At 41.5% G+C, this 23,547-nt stretch overlaps 1 protein-coding gene across 8 annotated transcripts in view; it reads left to right on the top strand.

Annotated features, from left to right (window-relative positions):
- The window catches only part of SNTB1 (syntrophin beta 1), a 240,207-nt gene that overhangs the window by 193,312 nt on the left and 23,348 nt on the right, over positions 1-23,547 (top strand). For 5 of the 8 annotated variants that reach the window (XM_059995130.2, XM_069541570.1, XM_059995132.2 and 2 more), the window contains one exon: positions 319-458. In XM_059995130.2, coding sequence (XP_059851113.1) covers positions 319-458 — 140 coding nt within the window. The other 3 variants (XR_009516642.2, XR_009516641.2, XM_059995134.2) reach the window with 3 other exon arrangements.

Raw genomic sequence — 23,547 nt, 5'->3', positions numbered from 1 at the left:
CAGGAGACACGGGTTCGTGCCCCAGTCCGGGAAGATCCCACATGCCGCGGAGCGGCTGGGCCTGTGAGCCATGGCCGCTGAGCCTGCGCGTCCGGAGCCTGTGCTCCGCAGCGGGAGAGGCCGCAACAGAGGCCCGCGAACCACACACACAAAAAAAAGAATCATGCAACCATGAATAGTTTCTTCTCATTTTGATTTTTACAACCTGAACCAAAAGGCACTTGTATTGTTGAGTCTTCTGACTGGGGGGATGCCACCTTCTTTTCAGGTACTCTTTTCTCAGGCTGTTGCTTGATGGGTCTCTGCTTTCTGTTTCAGGTGCCCGGGGACAGCGAGAAACAGTGGAAGCCAGCCCTGGTTGTGCTGACTGAGAAGGACCTTCTAATTTATGACAACATGCCACGGAGGAAGGAAGCCTGGTTCAGCCCAGTTCACACGTACCCTCTTCTTGCCACCAGGTAGCCATGGTTTTGTGTCCGGGTATGATGTGTGGTCTGTTTGAAACTATTTTAATCAATTACAATTATTTCAGCATCTTATGATATTACTGCTTCCTCTTGCAGTAAGAGCTGAGAGTTCCTCCAGGATATAGCCACACGTTTTTAGCCGTTTATTGATAGATTATTATTTATGACCAAACACAGGGCAACACAAAGCCAGAGAACAAACTGCTTCTCCATCAGGAAGGAACAGTGCCATCTGTGATATGGTCCCAGCCTAGTCACCTTCCTGGGTCTCCATCCCATTCCCTCTGAGATGAACTATACCAGTGTGTTTACAGTCTTGACGTTCAGGTAGAATTAAGAAAGGGACTTCACTTGGTGGCACAAAAAATGTCACGTGGGAATGTCCCACTGTGCTTTTTAAAGCTCACTCAGCGGGAGGCCCCATAACAAGTTCTTCTGCAGTTGTGTGATGCTGCCCGTGGAAGTGGGGCTGCCAGGGTCTGTTTCTTAGCACCTTCAATGCATACTTACTGTTCATGTGACATTATCCTAATACATCATATGCTTACCCCCTTCTTTAAGGCCCTATATCCTGAGCATGAAAGCACATCAAACCAGAGTCTTGCCTTCATGCCTGGCTTCTGCTGCGAGCTCTTTCTGTATGTGCCTTATGACAATGGGTGCAGTTTTCATTACTCCTGTTACCTCTGTTTCTCTACCTAGAAGCTATGTGTGTTAACATAATGTTTGTGGCCCCTGCTGGCACAGTGCCTGGTAATTTGGGGCCCTTAAATGTCTGTTGAATGAATTATTGAACAATGTGGGGCAAACTCTGGAAGGAGTTTGGTCCAGTGGATGCAGCAGAGTGGACTGAGGTTTGGGGGCATCTGTTCTGAGCAAGAGGTAGAATCAAGGTGGGTTCTCCGTTCTGACGGGATTGAGATGCCCGACAGGTCATAGTCAAGGCTCAGGTGCAGGGAAGACGATGAGACTCAGTGGCAGAGCAAAAGAACCACAAACTCAAAATGGCAATAGTGAATAGAGCTGAAACTCCCTAAAATCCCTCTTACTTCCACTCACGGTTGGTTATGGAGAACAGCAGAAGTAACCTGAAAATGCCAATTATTGGCCCCAGAGGTGAATAGAGGAAGCCTTCCGGGGCTGGGAACCAGGCCTAGATCACTTAGATATTAATCAAATAAATAAAATGAAATAAAACAGTAATTTAATTTGAGTCTCCTCAGCCTCAGAAATTTCGGCAGGCTAGCTATTCAAGTACTACTGATGTTTACAATAAAACCTCAATGATCAGAATCCAAGCATCCTGAAATGTTCCTGCGAAGATTCAGGCTATGTCTTGGGGTTCATTCAAATTCAGCACAATCCCCATCACTTTCTTTTTTTTTTTTTTTTGGCGGTACGCGGGCCTCTCACTGCCGCGGCCTCTCCCATTGCAGAGCACAGGCTCCGAACGCGCAGGCTCAGCGGCCATGGCTCATGGTCCTCCGCAGCATGTGGGATCTTCCCAGACTGGGGCACCTGTGGCTCAGGGCACTCATTGAAGAAAATCATAGATATGAACCCATAAAAAAGCAAAGCCCCCAGAAGGAGAGATGGGTGCACAGACACAGTGAAGGGTATCTGAGTAGGTTTGGGTGGGGCGCCTGTCATAGGCTCATGAGCCATAGGGATGTCAGGTCTGGATTATGAGCAAAACACATGAATAGCCTAAAACCATAAGCCTGCGTCCAGTATGGAAATAGGAAATGGAAACCCCATTCAGTGCAAACTGCTCATTAGAACAGAAGATGCAACATTTCAAAAAATCAATGTCTGCCACCTAAATATAAAGGAGCTGTAGCGGGGATACTTGACCTCTCATCTCGCTACCCCCCTCCCAAATTACTGACCTCTGCACTGCAAAACACTTCACTATGATGTGCGTATATTAGCCGTAGGAGCCATGATAAAATTAGGCCCATAATCATGACCCTGATCTTAAGCTGGAAGCCTGTGAGGCAGAGGTAAGATGTTAAGGCAGCGCTGGCAGTCCATTCTTACTTCAGCCCCTTGAGCTAGTAGGTAAGGAGCTGTCTGTCCTTGAGCAGCAGGCTGGAGATGCAGGAGCTGAACTTCCCATCCTAGTTTTGCTCCCGCGAAACCAGTCTTACCCCGCCTGATCACTTCACCTCCCTCTTCTGAGTCCTCATCTGTTAATGCACTAGGCAGAATGCTGCCCTCTGCCAAACCCAGGGAGAGATGCGCTTTGGGGAAATGGGTTTTTCACTGACCTTGTTCATCAGCTACCGTGGTTTGCACACATTGGTCACGGTCAGCTCCCCTCCTCGACCCTGTGGATGTGTCTAGAAAAAGACTTTTGGCAAACAAAGAGCGAGGAAAACGACCCCTCCCTTCCCCTGTGTAATCACGTGGGGGAGATGCAGCCCCTTTGTAGCTCCAGGCTGTGAAGCAGCGTTCATCTCAGCTGAGGACTGAAACTCTTGTGTCCTTGCAGGTAAAGCTGGTTCTCTGAGGTGGGAGGCTGGGCTGAGGATGGTTTAGAGAAACCACCGTTAGAAGCGGTAGAAGTCCAAGGAAACTCTGGATCATTGCATTATAGAAGCTACCCCAGTACTTCCAGTGGCTTCTTCCCCGACCGCATGTTGAAGTTCATCAGGTGACTCTTTCATTTACTTTCCATGTGTTCCAGGCAGTCATATGTGGCACTGTGCCCTTGATATATGAGCATTTGGGCACATAGCCTGTCTAGTAGCGTTATTTGTCTTTGAGGGCATTTCTCTAAGGAAGAGGAGTCATGTCTTTTTAATATTTCTTTTGAAAACCTTTTATTGAGGTAAAATTTATAAACAGTACTGTACATGAATCTTAAATGTATGGTTCAATTAATTTTTATTTGTGGATACAGAGCCACATCTTCTAAAATTTTATTATAGGTTAGGGTGTCTACTAATTAATCATCCTGGGTAACGTTATCACAAAGGCCATGGTAGTACCATTTGCAAATAGCTAGACCCAGCTGGTAATAAGCCAGTGGCTGACCTTTGTGGAGGGAGCATAGATCAACGCCAAGGGCTTTACATGGATTCTATCTGAGTTTGCAAAACTTATCCAATTTAAGAATCACCTGGCTGTTTATTAAGGATTCTGGCCCCAAGGCCCTGCCCTGGAGATTCTGGCTGAGCAGGCCAGGGTTACAAGTCAGGAGTCTGTTTTGTTGCTGTTGTTGAAGAAAGCAGCTTCTTTTTTAAAAAAGTTATTATTTTATTTTTGGCAGCGTTGGGTCTTCATTGTTGCTTGCAGGCTTTCTCTAGTTGCGGCGAGCAGGGGCGACTCTTCATTGCAGTGCACAGGCTTCTCATTGCAGTGGCTTCTCTTGTTGCGGAGCACGGGCTTCAGCAGTTGTGGCTCTCGGGCCCTAGAGCATAGGCTCAGTAGTTGTGGCACACGGGCTTAGTTGCTCCGTGGCATGTGGGACCTTCCCGGACCAGGGCTCGAACCCATGTCTCCTGCATTGGCAGGCGGATTCTTAACCACTGCACCACCAGGGAAGCCCAGGAGTCTGTTTTTAACAAGCATCAAGCACATGTAGTCCTCAGGGACACCACATTTAACCCTCACAACCCTACAAGGTTTAAGGTTTATTCTGATTTCACAAAGAAGTAAGCTGAGGAACTAAGAGGTTAAGTAACTTACCCACAGTCATACAGCTGGTGAGAATCAGACCTGAGATTCTGCTTCTGAACCCACCTTCTTTACCACCATTCTCTGCAGCGTCCCAGGAGCATGTTTCTTATTCCCTGAAGTTTTGGTGGTTCTTTGAATCTGCTCAAAGCATTCCTTAGCTCTCCTAACAACTTAATCATGAATAGATGGCCACTCAGATCCCCCAACAGAGTGAGGACGGAGCTGGGGATGCTCTCAGAGACCTGGAGTTTCTACCCAGGACTTAGACCAAGGGTTCTCAAAGTAGGGTCCCAGACCGCAAATTCTCCATCCCACTTCAGACCAATTAAATCAGAAACTTCTGAAGTGGAGCCCAGCCCATCTGTGAGTAAACAAGCCCTCCAGGTGTTTCTGATGCAGGCTAATAAGAACCACTGGTTTAGAAGATTCCTGGAAGGCTCTGCTGCCTTCCAGGGTTCATGGTAGGAAGGAAATGCCATAGCAAGGACTGGGTTCTTTCTCCTCTGTGGTTCTTCGGAAGCACTGTTTTGCCTCAAGCTGTGATGACCAATGATGAATTAGTTCAAAGGGTGTCCTGGATCCAGGTGCTCACAGCTCCTAGAACGTACAGTATGGCTGCCCTGCTTTTTCATCTTATAGGCATTCTCCATGGGTCCTTTGCCCTCTACCTCAGCTTCCTTTGAATGACTGTGCAGTGCCCCACTGCATGGATCCTCCAGTGCACAGGATGTCACTGCACAGTGATGACTTAAGTACAGCCTTATTTAGCACGATGCCTGGCACATAGCAGGACGGGGCAGCTGTCAGTCCTCTTCTCTTTGCTTAGCGGTGCTGGGAAGCATTGTTCGGGATGTTAGAGACAGTCTTGCATGAGAGAAACTGGCTGGGAGTGTCACCAGTAGGAAACAGGTTTCTTCTATGATTGAATTATCCCTCAGACAGTACAACATGGCTCCAAATCCCAGCTACTTACCAGCTTTGGAAACTTGGACAAATCATACCATCTCTTTTTGCCTCATATCCCATGTTTGTAATATGTGGATGATATTTGTACCTGCCTGGCAAGGTTGTTATAAGGATTACATTAGGGGCTTCCCTGGGGGCACCGTGGTTAAGAATCTGCCTGCCCATGCAGGGAACACGGGTTCGAGCCCTAGTCCGGGAAGAGCCCACATGCCGTGGAGCAACTAAGCCCATGCACCACAACCACTGAGCCTGCGCTCTAGAGCCCATGAGCCACAACTAAGGAGCCAGCATGCCACAACTGAAGCCCACGTGCCTAGAGCCTGTACTCCGCAACAAGAGAAGCCACCGCAATGAGAAGCCCGCACGCCACAACGAAGAGTAGCCCCCACTCGCTGCAACTAGGGAAAGCCTGCATGCAGCAATGAAAACCCAATGCAGCCAAAAATAAATTAATAAAAAAAAGAGGATCACATTAGACAGTGTAACGTGCATATGATATGATGGTAAATGCTAAATAAATTTAGTTATTTTTACTCTTATCTCCTTAAAAAATAAAAGAACAACAACTTTATTTAATGGTAGAGAGGAAAGATCACAGTATTGGATTTGACAGACTTGGGTTCACACTCCAGTTTTGCCCAGTTAAGCCCAAGTTTACAGGCTGTATGATCTTGAGCAAATCACTTCTCCTCTCTGATCCTCATTTTCCTTGTCTGAAAACATTTTCCTTGTCTGAAAAATGTCTACTGCAGAGTGATTATGAAAGTTAAAATATGATGACTGTATTAGCTTGTGCTGCCACAACAAAATACCATAGACTGGGTGGCTTAAGCAACAGATAATTATTTTCTTACAATTCTGGTGGCTGGAAGTCTAAGATCAGGGTCCAAGCATGGTTGGTTTCTGGTGAGAGCTCTCTTCTTGATTTTGTAGATGGCTGCCACCTTGCTACAGGCTCACATGACTTCTTTGCATGCATGAGGAGAGAGAGAGAAAACTTGAGCTCTCCAGGGCCTCTTCTTACAAGGACACTAATCCCATCAGAGCATGGCCCCATCATTAAGATCTCATTTAACCTTAATGACCTTGGTTCTATCTCTAAATATAGTCACATTGAGGATTAGGGCTTCATCGTATGAATTGATAGGGTAGGGGTGGAGCAGAATTCAATCCATTGCACTGACTTAACTACAGCCTTATTTAGCATGATGCCTGGCACATAGCAGGACTGGGCAGCTGTCAGTCCTCTTCCCTTCATCTTAGCAGTTCTGGAAAGCATTGTTCAGGAGGTCAGAGATAGTCTTTTCTTTTGCACAGAAAGAACTGGCTGGGACTGTAGCCAGTAGGAAACAGTTTTCTTCTAAAATCAAGTTATCCCTCAGCTCAGACAGTTCATAGTTGATTTGCTGATTTGTTTTGAGGTTTTTTGGGGGGGCCTAGGCACATCTAATTTATATTTTTCTGGGAGATGAAAATTTGATTGTATTTCAAGGCAGAGGCCCTAGAAACGCTCACAATGTTCTTGGTGTCAGCCTCCATGCAGAGAAGTCACAGGCGTCACTTTTTCCACTGACAAAATCCCATGGTGCCTCTGTACATTGATGGCGCAGTTCATAGCAGTGTGCTCAGGAAGTTTGCAAACATGTTGTAATTTTAGTTGTTCTCATCCTTCAGCTTTTTATGCATCCCTGAGAAAACATTTTTTGCTTAGCTAAAAGCTTATTTGATGTTGCTGAACATTAAAAAAAAGAAAGGTATTCTTGCCCATAAGGAGTAAGTGTGTTGGTTTTTTGTCACTGTCGTCACAAATGACAAGTGAGATAGGTCTACAGAGAGCGAGGAGTAAGGTTGCAATATTTCTGGAATTCTAGAAGAAGTTTAACACAGAAATTCTGCTCACCCAGTCCCAGTGGTTGGTGAAAAATTCAGAAGCACAGAGCTTGTAAAAAGAATGACGCTGCTCTGAGCCCAGTTCCCTGACCTGTGGGTTTGAAGTAGCTCAAAAAAAGGAACAGATGGATATGCACGCCTCTCCTTTGATATCACTTGGGAACCAGAGACATGGAACATTTGGGGGAATCTTTGGTGCCTCAGGAACTAACCTGTTTCTAAGTGCTAAAAGTAGCTGCTGCCTCAGGCCAGCCTCAGACACTTTAAGAACGCTTTCCACTGGAAAAGGCTGGCCAATTGCATTTGTCAAACATTAAATTATAATCAGCCCCTGGTTCTCACACTAAGCCTAGGAGCCGCCCTCACTCTTACAGACTGTGGGCATATTCCATGGGCATTCCCTAGGGTAGCATGAAAGGATCTACATGCCCAAGAATCTGCACTCTGTCAAACTGAAAAGTGTGGGGTTTGCCTACACACCCATCCATTCCATTTGTTCCCATATACCTAGTACACATATTAACTGTCAGCCTCCTGCCCTCCTTCTTACCAATCCAGGAGTTCTTCAGAGGTGGTGAGTGGGAGATTAGCAGAGTGAGGAGATTCATGGACTTTGGAATCAGACAAACCAGGAGTCAAATTCTGAGACCTCTACTTGCAAAGTGATTTGGGGCAAAATATCAATCTCTCTGAAAACAAGTCTCCTCATCTATATGAAGGAGGTAATGGTATCTTCTGCTTCATATAGATATTAATAGGACCGATTGAGACAGTGTATGTAAACGTTTAGCAGATTACTGAGATATAATAAGTGATTGATAAATGCTAGCAACTGTTATTATTGGGGAAAATATTAATAATTGGCATTAATGTATGAATGAGAAGTAATTGGACCTATTTGATCCTACCTGTGATACTGTATTTATCAGGGACTTGTAGTGTCTTAAACCAAAGTCATTGTGATGTAAGGACTGGGTTAATTAACAGTTGTGGGTTTGTTTATAGGGAGAGGGAAGTGTGAGATGGAAATAGGGAACCTGGAACCCCTTACCTCACATCACAAAGTTAGTTCTGAATGCTGCCTGTAACAGCATTGCAGGTAGGTGGCTAACTGATGGCTTCATCCTTGGAGAAGGAATTTCAGTTCAATTTAAGAAACTTTTAACAGGCTCCTGTTAGGAGCCAACATGGTACTAGAGGCTGATAGTAGGGGAATTAAAAAAATGCGAGAGATAAAAGCCAAATGTTGTAAGAGCTAATTGTTCAGTTATGCACTCATGGCTTTATTTTCTCAGTAAACCAGGGCTGATTTCAATTGTCATTACCTTACCTGGAGAAGTTCTTGAAGGTCTTTTAATAATATGTATTCTATACCCATTGTGATATACGTTGAGGTAATTAAAGCATAGATGGGATAGAAGAATATGTAAAGATAATCAGACGATTCAAAGAATATATCTAAAAACTAGAGTTCTAAAATTGCTCAATAATTAAAAGGCTATTAACTTGAAAGGAAAAACTTACCAAGACATTGGATGATCATGATGTGACAGCATCCATCAGACTGTGAGTCTTGTTTATCCCTGGAGAAGGAAAGTACATGGATGAGTTAAGCCCATGGATGACCTGAAGTCTTCATTATACTCTCTCACTTTAATTTCCTTCCCACCTAAGGTTGACCAGGTGGAGTTTGGCCCCTTTTCCTGGTATGATGGAAAGAGTCTTGTGGACCTGGGCTCAAATGCTGGACACTCAATATGTGGTCCTGGGCAGCTACTTTACCACAGAGAACCATGGATTCCTTGTTTGGAAAATGGAGCTCATAATACACTGTCAAGAGTCATTGTGGAGGATAGACGAGATAGTTTATCAGTGCAACTTTTCACATCTACTTTCCTCCCTCTTTATAACTGCCGGAACTGGCTCTGAATGATTGTGAGGCCATGGGGAATGTGTGGACGATGATCACGTGTCTCTGGAAATGCACCTGGGTAATACCATTAACTAGTCAAAACTGGGCTCCAGTCTGTTTTGCTGCTCATCCTCCTATGTTCAGTGGGTCTTTGCTTACACTCAGTATCCCTCAATGATATCAACTTTCTGAGAGATGGGACCTTGCCTAAGTCTTTTACCACCATATTCAGATGAAAGAAGTTTAGAAGGTAGAAATGAGGTAAGTGTTCAATTATTCTTGGCCGAGGGACAGCACGCTTGTTCTTGGGCAGCCCTTCCTGTCTGATAGTTTGGGGTTTATTAGAGATTATTTCCCTTCACTTCTTTCCTGAAGAGTCTGTTGACTGCTGAGCCCCATTAGGGGTGACCAGTTGATGAAAGTATTCAAAAGGAGCACCAGAACCACTGAAGGGATCTAACCGGCTGCTTTTCCTCCCTCCCTCCCTCCCTCCCTTCCATCCTCCCTTTCTTTCTCTCTCTCTCTTTCTTCTTCCTTCCTTCCTTTCTTTTCTTTTCTTTACTTATTTTTGTGTGTCTTGCATTGTGGTATGCAGGGAGATGCTAATTACAGCAATTAAGTAAAATGAGGATGTAATATTGCTTAGCAACCCAGTTACCTAATCTGTAATTTTACTAATTTGGCTGAATCTGTGTGCTGCAACTGTTTTTGTTTTAATTAAGGATATTAATAATAATGTTTTTTTATGGAACATTTTATGTGAACAGCTATCCAGAATTAAATTAGTGCATAAGCATCCCTTGTGAGATAGATTTTTTTGTTTCTGTTTATCTCAAAACCAGTCAGACAAAAGGGGCATATCTGAGGATCAAGAAACAATATGCAGCCTTATGTCATACCTCAGTTATTGATAGAGAAACAGGTGGCCTGGCCTCCCGCAGGAATGACTATTTCTACTGTCTTGTTCCCCCAAATCTTCGACAAAGAATTTGACTTGAAAGTGGGCTTATCACACAGCCCTTCTGAGCCTCATGGAATCCACCACTTTGGGAATTGGAAGTAATTTTAAAATGTTTTGCCCTTTCTTTTTATCTTATAGAAAGATAAATGGGTTAGGGACCCAATTATATATAATTCTTCAAATGTACACTAGATCCGTGCTAGCCATGAATGTAAAATCTTAATGACTTTCATTTTTTTGATAAGATGATTACCTTCTACTCCCAGACCAAAAAAAACCCCAAACACTCAGACTCCCTAAGCAACCAAGCTACTACTGAAAACACCAGTTGCTAAAGATGGATTTGAAAGAAGAAACAGGAAATGGATGTTAGACTAATCTCGTAGAACATCCAATCCCAGATACCTTTCAAGATCACTTTTTTTTTAGGACTGAATTAATCTGGAAATTAGCATTTTAGTGGATGCAAACCAAATTCTTTGGATTTAGCCGTAACTACTGTTTGGTGTGGTTGAGGGATGGAGGGTGGGAGAGAAGTCAATATCTCATAGCAGTAATTAATCACAAACTTCTTGGAAAAGAGTCCTCTTTGTAGTCTAGCTGTTCATTTAGTCATTCATTTAAAAAATATTTACTGAGCGCCTGCCATGTGCTTGGAGTTGTTCTAGGTGCTAAGCGTACAGCAGGGGATAATCAAATAATAAGTCCTGCGCAGATCAAATTAATTATAATAATGACTATTACTATATATTCTGTGCCAGGTGCTGTTCCATACAGTATTCCTGTAACTCATTTCATCCTGACATGTTGCTAACCCCAGTTTCCACTTGATGAACCCAAGGCATGAAGAGTTTAAGAAACTTGACAAGGTCATACCATTGGCAAAGAGCCATTGGGGTATCTGCCTCTCTGCTATGTCCCCTCCTACCTACGGCTTTATTCTCTTGCTCCACTCTTCTCATGTTATATGGTCCTATTCACTTGTTCAATTATCTACACTCCTTGCTAACAGGGAGTGTAAAATCTTGCTAGAGTTTGTGGCTTTGCTTCCAAACATGGAAATGTGTATCTGAATTTTGTACCGGAACAAAACATGTCCTTCGGCTTCTCAAGCAGTTTCAGATAAAACTTAGAAACTGGGTGTGAGACCAGAGGGCAGACAGCAAAAGCAAGAAGAACTACAATCCTGCAGCCTGTGGAACAAAAACCACATTCACAGAAAGACAGACAAGATGAAAAGGCAGAGGGCTATGTACCAGATGAAGAAACAAGGTAAAACCCCAGAAAAACAACTAAATGAAATGGAGATAGGCAATCTTCCAGAAAAAGAATTCAGAATAATGATAGTGAAGATGATCCAGGACCTCAGAAAAACAATGGAGGCAAAGATCAAGAAGATGCAAGAAATGTTTAACAAAGACCTAGAAGAATTAAAGAACAAACAAACAGAGATGAATAATACAATAACTGAAATGAAAAATATACTAGAAGGAATCAGTAGCAGAATAACTGAGGCAGAAGAACGGATAAGTGACCTGGAAGACACAATGGTGGAATTCACTGCTGCAGAACAGAATAAAGAAAAAAGAATGAAAAGAAATGAAGACAGCCTAAGAGACCTCTGGGACAACATTAAACGCACCAACATTCATATTATAGGGGTCGCAGAAGGAGAAGAGAGAGAGAGAAAGGACCAGAGAAAATATTTGAAGAGATTATAGTTGAAAACTTCCCTAACATGGGAAAAGAGATAGCCACCCAAGTCCAGGAAGCGCATAGAGTCCCATACAGAATAAACCCAAGGAGAAACACGCCAAGACACGTAATCAAATTGGCAAAAATTAAAGACAAAGAAAAATTATTGAAAGCAGAAAGGGAAAAATGACAAATAACATACAAGGGAACTCCCATAAGGTTAACAGCTCATTTCTCAGCAGAAACTCTACAAGCCAGAAGGGAGTGGCATGATATACTTAAAGTGATGAAATGGAAGAACCTACAACCAAGATTGCTCTACCCGGCAAGGATCTCATTCAGATTTGATAGAGAAAGCAAAAGCTAAGAGAATTCAGCACCACCAAACCAGCTCTACAACAAGTGCTAAAGGAACTTCTCTAAGTGTGAAACACAAGAGAAGAAAAGGATCTACAAAAACAAACACCCCAAAATCAAGAAAATGGTAATAGGAACATACATATCAATAATTACCTTAATTGTGAATGGATTAAATGCTCCAAACAAAAGACACAGGCTTGCTGAATGGATACAAAAACAAGACCCATCTGTATGCTGTCTACAAGAGACCCACTTCAGACCTAGGGACATATACAGACTGAAAGTGAGGGGATGGAAAAAATAGTCCATGCAAATGGAAATCAAAGAAAGCTGGAGTAGCAATACTTATATCAGATAAAATAGACTTTAAAATAAAGAATGTTATAAGAGACAAGGAAGGACACTACATAATGGAGTAGTAGCAATACTTATATCAGATAAAATAGACTTTAAGCTGGAGTAGCAATACTTATATCAGATAAAATAGACTTTAAAATAAAGAATGTTATAAGAGACAAGGAAGGACACTACATAATGGTCAAGGGATCAATCCAAGAAGAAGATACAACAATTACAAATATATATGCTCCCAACATAGGAGTACCTCAATACATAAGGCAACTGCTAACAGCTATAAAAGAGGAAATCAACAATAACAAAATAATAGTGGGGGACTTTAACACCTCACTTACACCAATGGACAGATCATCCAAACAGAAAATTAATAAGGAAACACAAGCTTTAAATGACACAATAGATCAGATAGATTTAATTGACAGTTATAGGACATTCCATCCAAAAACAGCAGATTGCACTTTCTTCTCAAGTGCACACGGAACATTCTCCAGGATAGATCACATCTTGGGTCACAAATCAAGCCTCAGTAAATTTAAGAAAATTGAAATCATATCAAGCATCTTTTCTCACCACAGCGCTATGAGATCAGAAATGAATTATAGGGAAAAAAAACGGAAAAACCACAAACACATGGAGGCTAAACAATACGTTACTAAATAACCAAGATATCACTAAAGAAATCAAAGAAGAAATCAAAAAATACCTGGAGACAAATGACAATGAAAACGCGACGATCCAAAACCTATGGGATGCAGCAAAAGGAGTTCTAAGAGGGAAGTTTATAGCTATAAAAGCCTACCCTCAAGAAACAAGAAAAATCTCATGTAAACAATCTAACGTTACACCTAACAGAATTAGAGCAAGAAGAACAAACAAAACCCAAAGTTAGCAGAAGGAAAGAAATCATAAAGATCAGAGCAGAAATAAATGAAATAGAAACAAAGAAAACAATAGCAAAGATCAGTAAAACTAAAAGCTGGTTCTTCGAGAAGATAAACAAAATTGATAAAACCATTAGACAGACTCATCAAGAAAAAGAGAGAGAGGACTCAAATCAATAAAATTAGAAATGAAAAAGGAGAAGTTACGACAGACACTGCGGAAATACAAAGCATCCTAAGAGACTAGTACAAGCAAGTCTATGCCAATAAAATGGAAAACCTGAACGAAATGGACAAATTCTTAGAAAGGTATAACCTTCCAAGACTGAACCAGAAAGAAATAGAAAATATGAACAGACCAATCACAAGTAATGAAATTGAAACTGTGATTAAAAATCTTCCAACAAACAAAAGCCCAGGACCAGCTGGCTTCACAGGTGAATTCTATGAAACATTTAGAGAAGAGCAAACAGCCATCCTTCTCAAACTCTTCCAAAAAATTGCAGAGGAAGGAAAACTCCCAAACTCATTCTATGAGGCCACCATCACCCTGATACCAAAACCAGACAAAGATACTACAAAAAAAGAAAATTACATACCAATATCATTGATGAATATAGATGTAAAACTCAACAAAATATTAGCAAACAGAATCCAACAACACATTAAAAGGATCATACACCATGATGAAGTGGGATTTATCCCAGAGATGCAAGGATTTTTCAATATACGCAAATCAATCAATGTGATACACATATTAACAAATTGAAAAATAAAAACCATATGGTCATCTCAATAGATGCATAAAAAGCTTTTGACAAAATTCAACACTGGTTTATGATAAAAACTCTCCAGAAAGTGAGCATAGAGGGAACCTACTTCAACATAATAAAGGCCGTATACGACAAACCCACAGCAAACATCATTCTCAATGGTGAAAAACTGAAAGCATTTCTTCTAAAATCAGGAACAAGACAAGGATGTCCACTCTCACCACTCTTATTCAACCTAGTTTTGGAAGTCCTAGGCATGGCCATCAGAGAAGAAAAAGAAATAAAAGGAATAGAAATTGGAAAAGAAGAATTAAAACTGTCACTATTTGCAGATGACATGATACTATACATAGAGAATTCTAAAGATGCCACCAGAAAACTACTAGAACTAATCAATGAATTTGGTAGCCTTCCACCTGTGAGGCCGCAAGGAGAGGTCTGCAACCTGGTAGAGAGCTCTCACCCAGTTATGCTGGCACCCTGATCTTGGACTTACAACCTCCAGAACTATACACCAGAAATACATCTACGCGTGGAACAACAACTACGTAGCACCTACTGAACGCTGGCAGAAGACCTCAGACCTCCCAAAAGGCAAGGAACCCCCCCCACGTACCTGGTTAGGGCAAAAGAAAAAAATAAACAGAGACAAAAGGATAGGGACGGGTCCTGCACCAGCGGGAGGGAGCTGTGAAGGAGGAAAAGTGTCCACACACTAGGAAGCCCCTTCGCGAGCGGAGACTGCGGGTGGCGGAGTGGGGGAGCTTCGGAGCCGCGGAGGAGAGCACAGCAACAGGGGTGCGGAGGACAAAGCGGAGAGATTCCAGCACAGAGGATCGGGGCCGACCGGCACTCACCAGCCGAGAGGCTTGTCTGCTCGCCCGACGGGGCGGGCGGGGCTTGGGAGCTGAGGCTCCGGCTTCTGTCGGAGCACTGGAAGAGGACTGAGGTTGGCGGCGTGAACACAGCCTGCAGGGCGTTAGTGCACCACGGCTAGCCCGGAGGGAGTCCGGGAAAAAGTCTGGACCTGCCGAAGAGGCAAGAGACATTTTCTTCCCTCTTTGTTTCCTGGTGCACGAGGAGAGGGGATTAAGAACGCTGCTTAAGAGAGCTCCAGAGCCACGGCTAAAAGTGCGGAGCCCAGAGACAGACATGAGACGCTAAGGCCGCTGCTGCCGCCACCAAGAAGCCTGTGTGTGAACACAGGTCACTATCCACACCCCCTTCCGGGGAGCCTGTGCAGCCCGCCACTGCCAGGGTCCCGGGATCCAGGGACAACTCCCCCGGGAGAACGCACAGCGCGCCTCAGGCTAGCAACGTCACGCCGGCCTCCCTGTCCTGTCTGAGCAAAGAACAGACGCCCTCCAGCAACCTACACGCACAGGCGGGGCCAAATCCAAAGCTGAGCCCCTGGGAGCTGTGAGAACAAAGAAGAGAAAGGGAAATCTCTCCCAGCAGCCTCAGAAGCAGCGGATTAAAGCTCCACAATGATAGCAAAGATCAATAAAACTAAAAGCTGGTTCTTTGAGAATATAAACAAAATTGATAAACCATTAGCCAGACTCATCAAGAAAAAAAGGGAGAAGACTCAAATCAATAGAATTAGAAATGAAAAAGGAGAAGTAACAACTGACACTGCAGAAATACAAAAGATCATGAGAGGTTACTACAAGCAACTCTATGCCAATAAAATGGACAACCTGGAAGAAATGGACAAATTCTTAGAAAGGCACAAGCTGCCAAGACTGAATCAGGAAGAAATAGAAAATATGAACAGACCAATCACAAGCACTGAAATTGAAACTGTGATTAAAAATCTTCTAACAAACAAAAGCCCAGGACCAGATGGCTTCACAGGCGAATTCTATCAAACATTTAGAGAAGAGCTATCACCTATCCTTCTCAAACTCTTCCAAAATATAGCAGAGGGAGGAACACTCCCCAACTCATTCTATGAGGCCACCATCACCCTGATACCAAAACCAGACAAGGATGTCACAAAGAAAGAAAACTACAGGCCAATATCACTGATGAACATAGATGCAAAAATCCTCAACAAAATACTAGCAAACAGAATCCAACAGCACATTAAACGGATCATACAGCATGATCAAGTGGGGTTCATTCCAGGAATGCAAGGATTCTTCAATATACGCAAATCAATCAACGTGATACACCATATTAACAAACTGAAGGAGAAAAACCATATGATCATCTCAACAGATGCAGAGAAAGCTTTTGACAAAATTCAACACCCATTTATGATAAAAACCCTGCAGAAAGTAGGCATAGAGGGAACTTTCCTCAACATAATAAAGGCCATATATGACAAACCCACAGCCAACATCGTCCTCAATGGTGAAAAACTGAAAGCATTTCCACTAAGATCAGGAACAAGACAAGGTTGCCCACTCTCACCACTCTTATTCAACATAGTTTTGGAAGTTTTAGCCACAGCAATCAGAGAAGAAAAGGAAATAAAAGGAATCCAAATCGGAAAAGAAGAAGTAAAGCTGTCACTGTTTGCAGATGACATGATACTATACATAGAGAATCCTAAAGATGCTACCAGAAAACTACTAGAGCTAATCAATGAATTTGGTAAAGTAGTAGGATACAAAATTAATGCACAGAAATCTCTGGCATTCCTATACACTAAGGATGAAAAATCTGAAAGTGAAATCAAGAAAACACTCCCATTTACCATTACAACAAAAAGAATAAAATATCTAGGAATAAACCTACCTAAGGAGACAAAAGACCTGTATGCAGAAAATTATAAGACACTGATGAAAGAAATTAAAGATGATACAAATAGATGGAGAGATATACCATGTTCTTGGATTGGAAGAATCAACATTGTGAAAGTGACTCTACTACGCAAAGCAATCTACAGATTCAATGCAGTCCCTATCAAACTACCACTGGCATTTTTCACAGAACTAGAACAAAAAATTTCACAATTTGTATGGAAACACAAAAGACCCCAAATAGCCAAAGCAATCTTGAGAACGAAAAACGGAGCTGTAGGAATCAGGCTTCCTGACTTCAGACTATATACTACAAAGCTACAGTAATCAAGACAGTATGGTACTGGCACAAAAACAGAAATATAGATCAGTGGAACAGGATAGAAAGCCCAGAGATAAACCCATGCACATATGGTCACCTTATCTTTGACAAAGGAGGCAGGAATGTACAGTGGAGAAAGGACAGCCTCTTCAATAAGTGGTGCTGGGAAAACTGGACAGCTACATGTAAAAGTATGAGATTAGATCACTCCCTAACACCATACACAAAAATAAGCTCAAAGTGGATTAAAGACCTAAATGTAAGGCCAGAAACTATCAAACTCTTAGAGGAAAACATAGGCAGGACACTCTATGACATAAATCACAGCAAGGTCCTTTTTGACCCACCTCCTAGAGAAATGGAAATAAAAACAAAAGTAAACAAATGGGACCTAATGAAACTTAAAAGCTTTTGCGCAGCAAAGGAAACCATAAAAAGAACAAAAGACAACCCTCAGAATGGGAGAAAATATTTGCCAATGAAGCAACTGACAAAGGATTAATCTCCAAAATTTATAAGCAGCTCATGCAGCTTAATAACAAAAAAACAAACAACCCAATCCAAAAATGGGCAGAAGACCTAAATAGACATTTCTCCAAAGAAGATATACAGACTGCCAACAAACACATGAAAGAATGCTCAACATCACTAATCATTAGAGAAATGCAAATCAAAACTACAATGAGATATCATCTCACACCAGTCAGAATGGCCATCATCAAAAAAATCTAGAAACAATAAATGCTGGAGAGGGTGTGGAGAAAAGAGAACCCTCTTGCACTGTTGGTGGGAATGTAAATTGATACAGCCACTGTGGAGAACAGTATGGAGGTTCCTTAAAAAACTACAAATAGAACAGCAATCCCACTACTGGGCATATACCCTGAGAAAACCATAATTCAAAAAGAGTCATGTACCAAAATGTTCATTGCAGCTCTATTTACAATAGCCCAGAGATGGAAACAACCTAACTGTCCATCATCAGATGAATGGATAAAGAAGATGTGGCACATATATACAATGGAATATTACTCAGCCATAAAAAGAAAGGAAATTGAGCTATTTGTAATGTGGTGGATAGACCTGGAGTCTGTCATACAGAGTGAAGTAAGGCAGAAAGAGAGAGACAAATACCATATGCTAACACATATATATGGAATTTAAGAAAAAAAAATGTCTTGAAAAACCTAGGGGTGAAACAGGAATAAAGACACAGACTTACTACTAGAGAATGGACTTGAGGCTATGGGGAGGGGGAAGGGTAAACGGTGACAAAGCAAGAGAGAGGCATGGACATATATACACTACCAAACGTAAGGTAGATAGCTAGTGGGAAGCAGCTGCATAGCACAGGGAGATCAGCTCGGTGCTTTGTGACCGCCTGAAGGGGTGGGATAGGGAGGGTGGGAGGGAGGGAGACGCAAGCAGGAAGAGATATGGGAACATATGTATATATATAACTGATTCATTTTGTTGTGAAGCTGAAACTAATATACCATTGTAAAGCAATTATACTCCAATAAAGATGTTAAAATGAAAAAAAAATTAAAATTAAAATATAAAAAAAAATTTAAAAAAAATGAATTTGGTAAAGTTGCAGGATACAAAATTAATGCACAGAAATCTCTTGCATTCCTATATACTAATGATGAAAAATCTGAAAGAGAAATTAAGGAAACACTCCCATTTACTATTACAACAAAAAAGAATAAAATACCTAGGAATAAACCTACCTAGGGAGACAAAAGACCTGTATGCAGAAAACTATAAGACACTGTTGAAAGAAATTAAAGATGATACCAACAGATGGAGAGATATACCATGTTCTTGGATTAGAAGAATCAATATTGTGAAAATGACTATACTACTCAAAGCGATCTACAGATTCAATGCAATCCCTATCAAATTACCAGTGGCATTTTTTACAGAACTAGAACAAAAAATCTTAAAATTTGTATGTTGACACAAAAGACCCCGAATAGCCAAAGCAGTCTTGGGGGAAAAAAACGGAGCTGGAGGCATCAGACTCCCTGACTTCAGACTATACTACAAAGCTACAGTAATCAAGACAAAATGGTACTGGCACAAAAACAGAAATATAGATCAGTGGAACATGATAGAAAGCCCAGAGATAAACCCACGCACCTATGGTCAACTAATCTTTGACAAAGGAGGCAAGGATATACAATGGAGAAAAGACAGCCTCTTCAGTAAGTGGTGCTTGGAAAACTGGACAGCTACATATAAAAGAATGAAATTAGAACACTCCCTAACACCATACACAAAAATAAACTCAAAATGGATTATAGACCTAAATGTAAGACCAGGCACTATAAAACTCTTAGAGGAAAACACAGGAAGAACACTCTTTGACATAAATCACAGCAAGATCTTTTTTCATCCACCTCCTAGAGTAATGAAATTAAAAACAAAAATAAACAAATGGGAACTAATGAAACTTAAGAGCTTTTGCACAACAAAGGAAACCATAAACAAGACAAAAAGACAACCCTCAGAATGGGAGAAAATATTTGCAAATGAATCATCAAAGGATTAATCTCCAAAATATATAAACGGGTCATGCAGCTCAATATTAAAAAAAACAACCCAATCCAAAAATGGGCAGAAGACCTAAATAGACATTTCTCTAAAGAAGACATACAGATGGCCAAGAAGCACATGAAAAGCTGCTCAACATCACTAATCATTAGAGAAATGCAAATCAAAACTACAATGAGGTATCACCTCACACCAGTTAGAATGGGCATCATCAGAACATCTACAAACAAGAAATGCTGGAGAGGGTGTGGAAAAAAGGGAACCCTCTTGCACTCTTGGTGGGAATGTAAATTGATACAGCCACTAAGGAGAACAGTATGGAGGTTCCTTAAAAAACTAAAAATAGAACTACCATATGACCCAGCAATCCCACTACTGGGCGTATACCCAGAGAAAACCATAATTCAAAAAGACACATGCATCCCAGTGTTCATTGCAGCACTATTTACAATAGCCAGGTCATGGAAGCAACCTAAATGCCCATTGACAGACAAATGGATAAAGAAGGTGTGGTACATATATACAATGGAATATTACTCAGCCATAAAAAGGAACAAAATTGGGTCATTTGTAGAGACGTGGATGGATCTAGAGACTGTCATACCGAGTGAAGTAAGTCAGAAAGAGAAAAATAAATATCGTATATTAACACATATATGTGGAACCTAGAAAAATGGTACGGATTATTTGGTTTGCAGAACAGAAATTGAGACACAGATGTAGAAAACAAATGTATGAACACCAAGGGGGGAAAGCCACGGGGGGTTGGGGGGGTGGTTTGATGAATTGGGCAATTGGGATTGACATATATACACTGATGTGTATAAAATGGATGACTAATAAGAGAATAAATAAATAAACATTTAAAAAAAAGGAAATTGGGTGTGAATTGCACCTTGAAACCCTGTCCCTGGGCGCCAGTATTTTTTCTAGCTGGGTAAGAAAGTTATCTTCTCTAGGGAGATAGCATTTCCTTGTTTTCTGTAGTGTAGTCCCCACTGCAGATAAGAGACAGATGGTCGTATTTTTAAGGATACACTTGCTTAAAAATGTAAACTAATTGAAAGATAAATAATAGCTGTTTCAGAGTCCCCTGCCCCCCACCCCACCGAGACTGCAGATCAGGAAAGATCTTTGCCAAGAATCTTGAGAGGAATGTAAAAAGGCTGTTCCTGGCAGGATGGGAAAAACTCAGGCAGACAGATTCTGTCCTTAGCCCTACCCTTTCAGAAGTCCAAATGATGACTTTTAAAATCTTACTGTCCAGCTGACATTTACTTGGTACATTGTATCCAGAATCTGACTACTGTAATGTGTTCTCAAATGCAGTCTGCAAATGAAGAGCCCAGTAGGAGCTTTTCACTGGCCCCAAATTTCAAAGGATTTCAAAATAGGTCATTTGTGTATGAGTGTGTGTGTTTGTGTGTGTGTGTACTTCTCTTTGCAAAACTGAACTCACAGTTCAAAAACTTTCGAAAAACTTGCATTGATGCCGTTACTCAGCCAACATGTATTGAACACCGACTATGAATCAGGTAAGATACTACACACTGAGTAATCAATGAGAGATGGGACAAGGCTCCTACCTTGAAGGACATTAGGGGAGATGACGTGGTGATCTTAAGCAGTGGGGTAAATGAATTGATAATGATGTGTGGCGTCCAGAGGAGGGACGCCTACCTTGAGGAGATCCATGCTATGCTTGGTCTTGAGCACCAGCCGATCACTGTGCTGTCAACAGCAAGTCTGCTTCCCCCAACATCTTCCTACCCAGGAGCTGTCAACTTTGACACACGAGCAACAAACCTTACATACAGAGAGGGCACCCAAGAACTCCTGCTGGCTGCCAGCCTAGGCAGTCTGAGCCTTGCTGGAAATGTCGCTACCTCACCTTAGATCCCAAGAAGCAAATCATCTACTCCAAGTGTGGTTCTCCCAAGAGGGCCCAAAGTCCAGGGACGGCTTTGATCTAACCATAGACTCTGAAGGTGAGAACTCTACCATCCCTGGGGAGTCGCTGACCAGCCCATGCTTGAACACTTCCACAAATACTGCAGACATGTATGCTTGCCCCCTTCCTCCTTCCCGTTCCTCACACGGTCTCTCATCGCCAAATTATGTTCTGAGTGATTTCTGGTGCTCAGTTGAAAGGATGGAAGAAGAGGCTTGAACAGAGCAAGAAGCTCGTCGAAGGCCCCCCAGTGCACCCCTGAATCCAAAAGGATCGTGTAACTTCAACTGGCAGGTCTCAGCAGCCCTCGTGACTCACTTGCTGGAGGCCAGTAGGTTCATGTAAGGGATTAATGAGGCCATGAGTGTAGGTTTCATCCCACATGGATCGGTTAACTTCATTCTGAGAAAGGCTATTCCACAGCCACAGGCTGCAGGTGTCAGGTAATAGGAGCTAGACATGGACAATTTAGACTAACGCAGACACAAACGAATGCAAGAGGACACAGATGAGTTCATCTAGTATTCCAGCCCTGAACTGCCACTAACGTTAAACAAACAAAACATGTATTCCACACTGAGTCAGAATGCATATATTTTTCAGTGCAATGGAAGTCCTGATTCTAGAAATTAAGGTGAAATATTTGGTTTCATTTTAGTCCCACAGCCTTGTAAAGCTAATCTTTAACTTGTGCAGTATATGTTGCTTAGAGAAAAATTTAAGAATTAATAAAGTAGAAATAAAATCAAGCATGAAATTGCTTGACAGTTTAATGGATTTGTTTCTAAGCTTTTATTTTACAGAGTTCAACTGCATATTTGGAGCCTTTCAATGAGTACAGGTGCACTTCTCCACATTCACATATGTGTTTCTAAAATAATTTGTTGGGACTGTGTAGTACCCCATCCAGAAGATGTGTACCCAAGTGCATTGTGTGGATATCTGACGTAGTTCATTTGATTTTCATCTGGAAAAAGTATCCTTTTGTTACCAGTATGCATACTAGGTAGCAGAAAAGACAATTTGCTCTGTCTCACAGTTTACATACAGTACTGTATGTTTCATTAACCAATACTGGTATATTCAAAAGAACACATAATTCAGCATGTTCTTCAGATTGCAAATCAACTTGTTCTTTGACACAAATGTTAGATAATTCACACTTGGGTAGGTGAAAAATCCATTTTGCCTCTTCCCTTTTCTTCTTCAGTGAGAATTTGGTGATGAAACAAAGTACACCAATAGTCCTCCCCACAAAGGGCTTTTTTTTAAAAATCATTATTTCCTGTAACACGGTGAATTTCCCCATCAAGGACTCCCTGTGCCTGGTATTGGTCAGCTAGATACAGGGCTTCCTCATACCCTGTTACACTCTGTTAGTAATTTCATTCCTTTATATGCAGACTTACCAAAGGCAAAATTCCTAACAAATTGCATTTTCCAGTTATTATTGGCTTTAATTTTATAGTCTCTCTAGAGAAAAAGAAATATTGGTAAGAAATTCACAAACATGTGACATTCTTCAGAGGGTGGTGTAACTTCTTTTTTGCTTCACTTGTGCCTCTGTGTTACATTTACACTATCCCTGGACTGTGACAAAGTTGATGTCCTCTGGGTGGAAATTTAGCGGATAGAAAGTGAGAACATGAACAGGGAAGGCATCAGGAAAATAATTTTTACTGAATGCTTACTATGATGCACTAAATACTGGATCAAGTCCTTTATATATTTTCTTTTTGTGTGTGTGTATAAACATGACATTTAATGCATTTAACATTTATGTACCCTTAGGAACATAAAGAATCAGGTTTGTTTTTTCTTTCCTTAAAAAAGAGTAATTTTAACTAAAAAAAAAAGTACCCAGTTAAAAGCAAATAAAAGTAGAAAAGATATATAAGGAGACGTCAAATTTTCTACTTCAGATCTGTTTCCCAGGGCAACCACTATTAGTATTTTCTTATACGTTCTTACATAAATATTTTATAAACACACAAAAGCATATATAAATATGTAAGTGTG

Source organism: Delphinus delphis, chromosome 17 (genome assembly GCF_949987515.2).
Source record: "Delphinus delphis chromosome 17, mDelDel1.2, whole genome shotgun sequence".
Classification (NCBI taxonomy): domain Eukaryota; kingdom Metazoa; phylum Chordata; class Mammalia; order Artiodactyla; family Delphinidae; genus Delphinus; species Delphinus delphis.
This window is presented reverse-complemented; position numbering and strand designations above follow the sequence as displayed.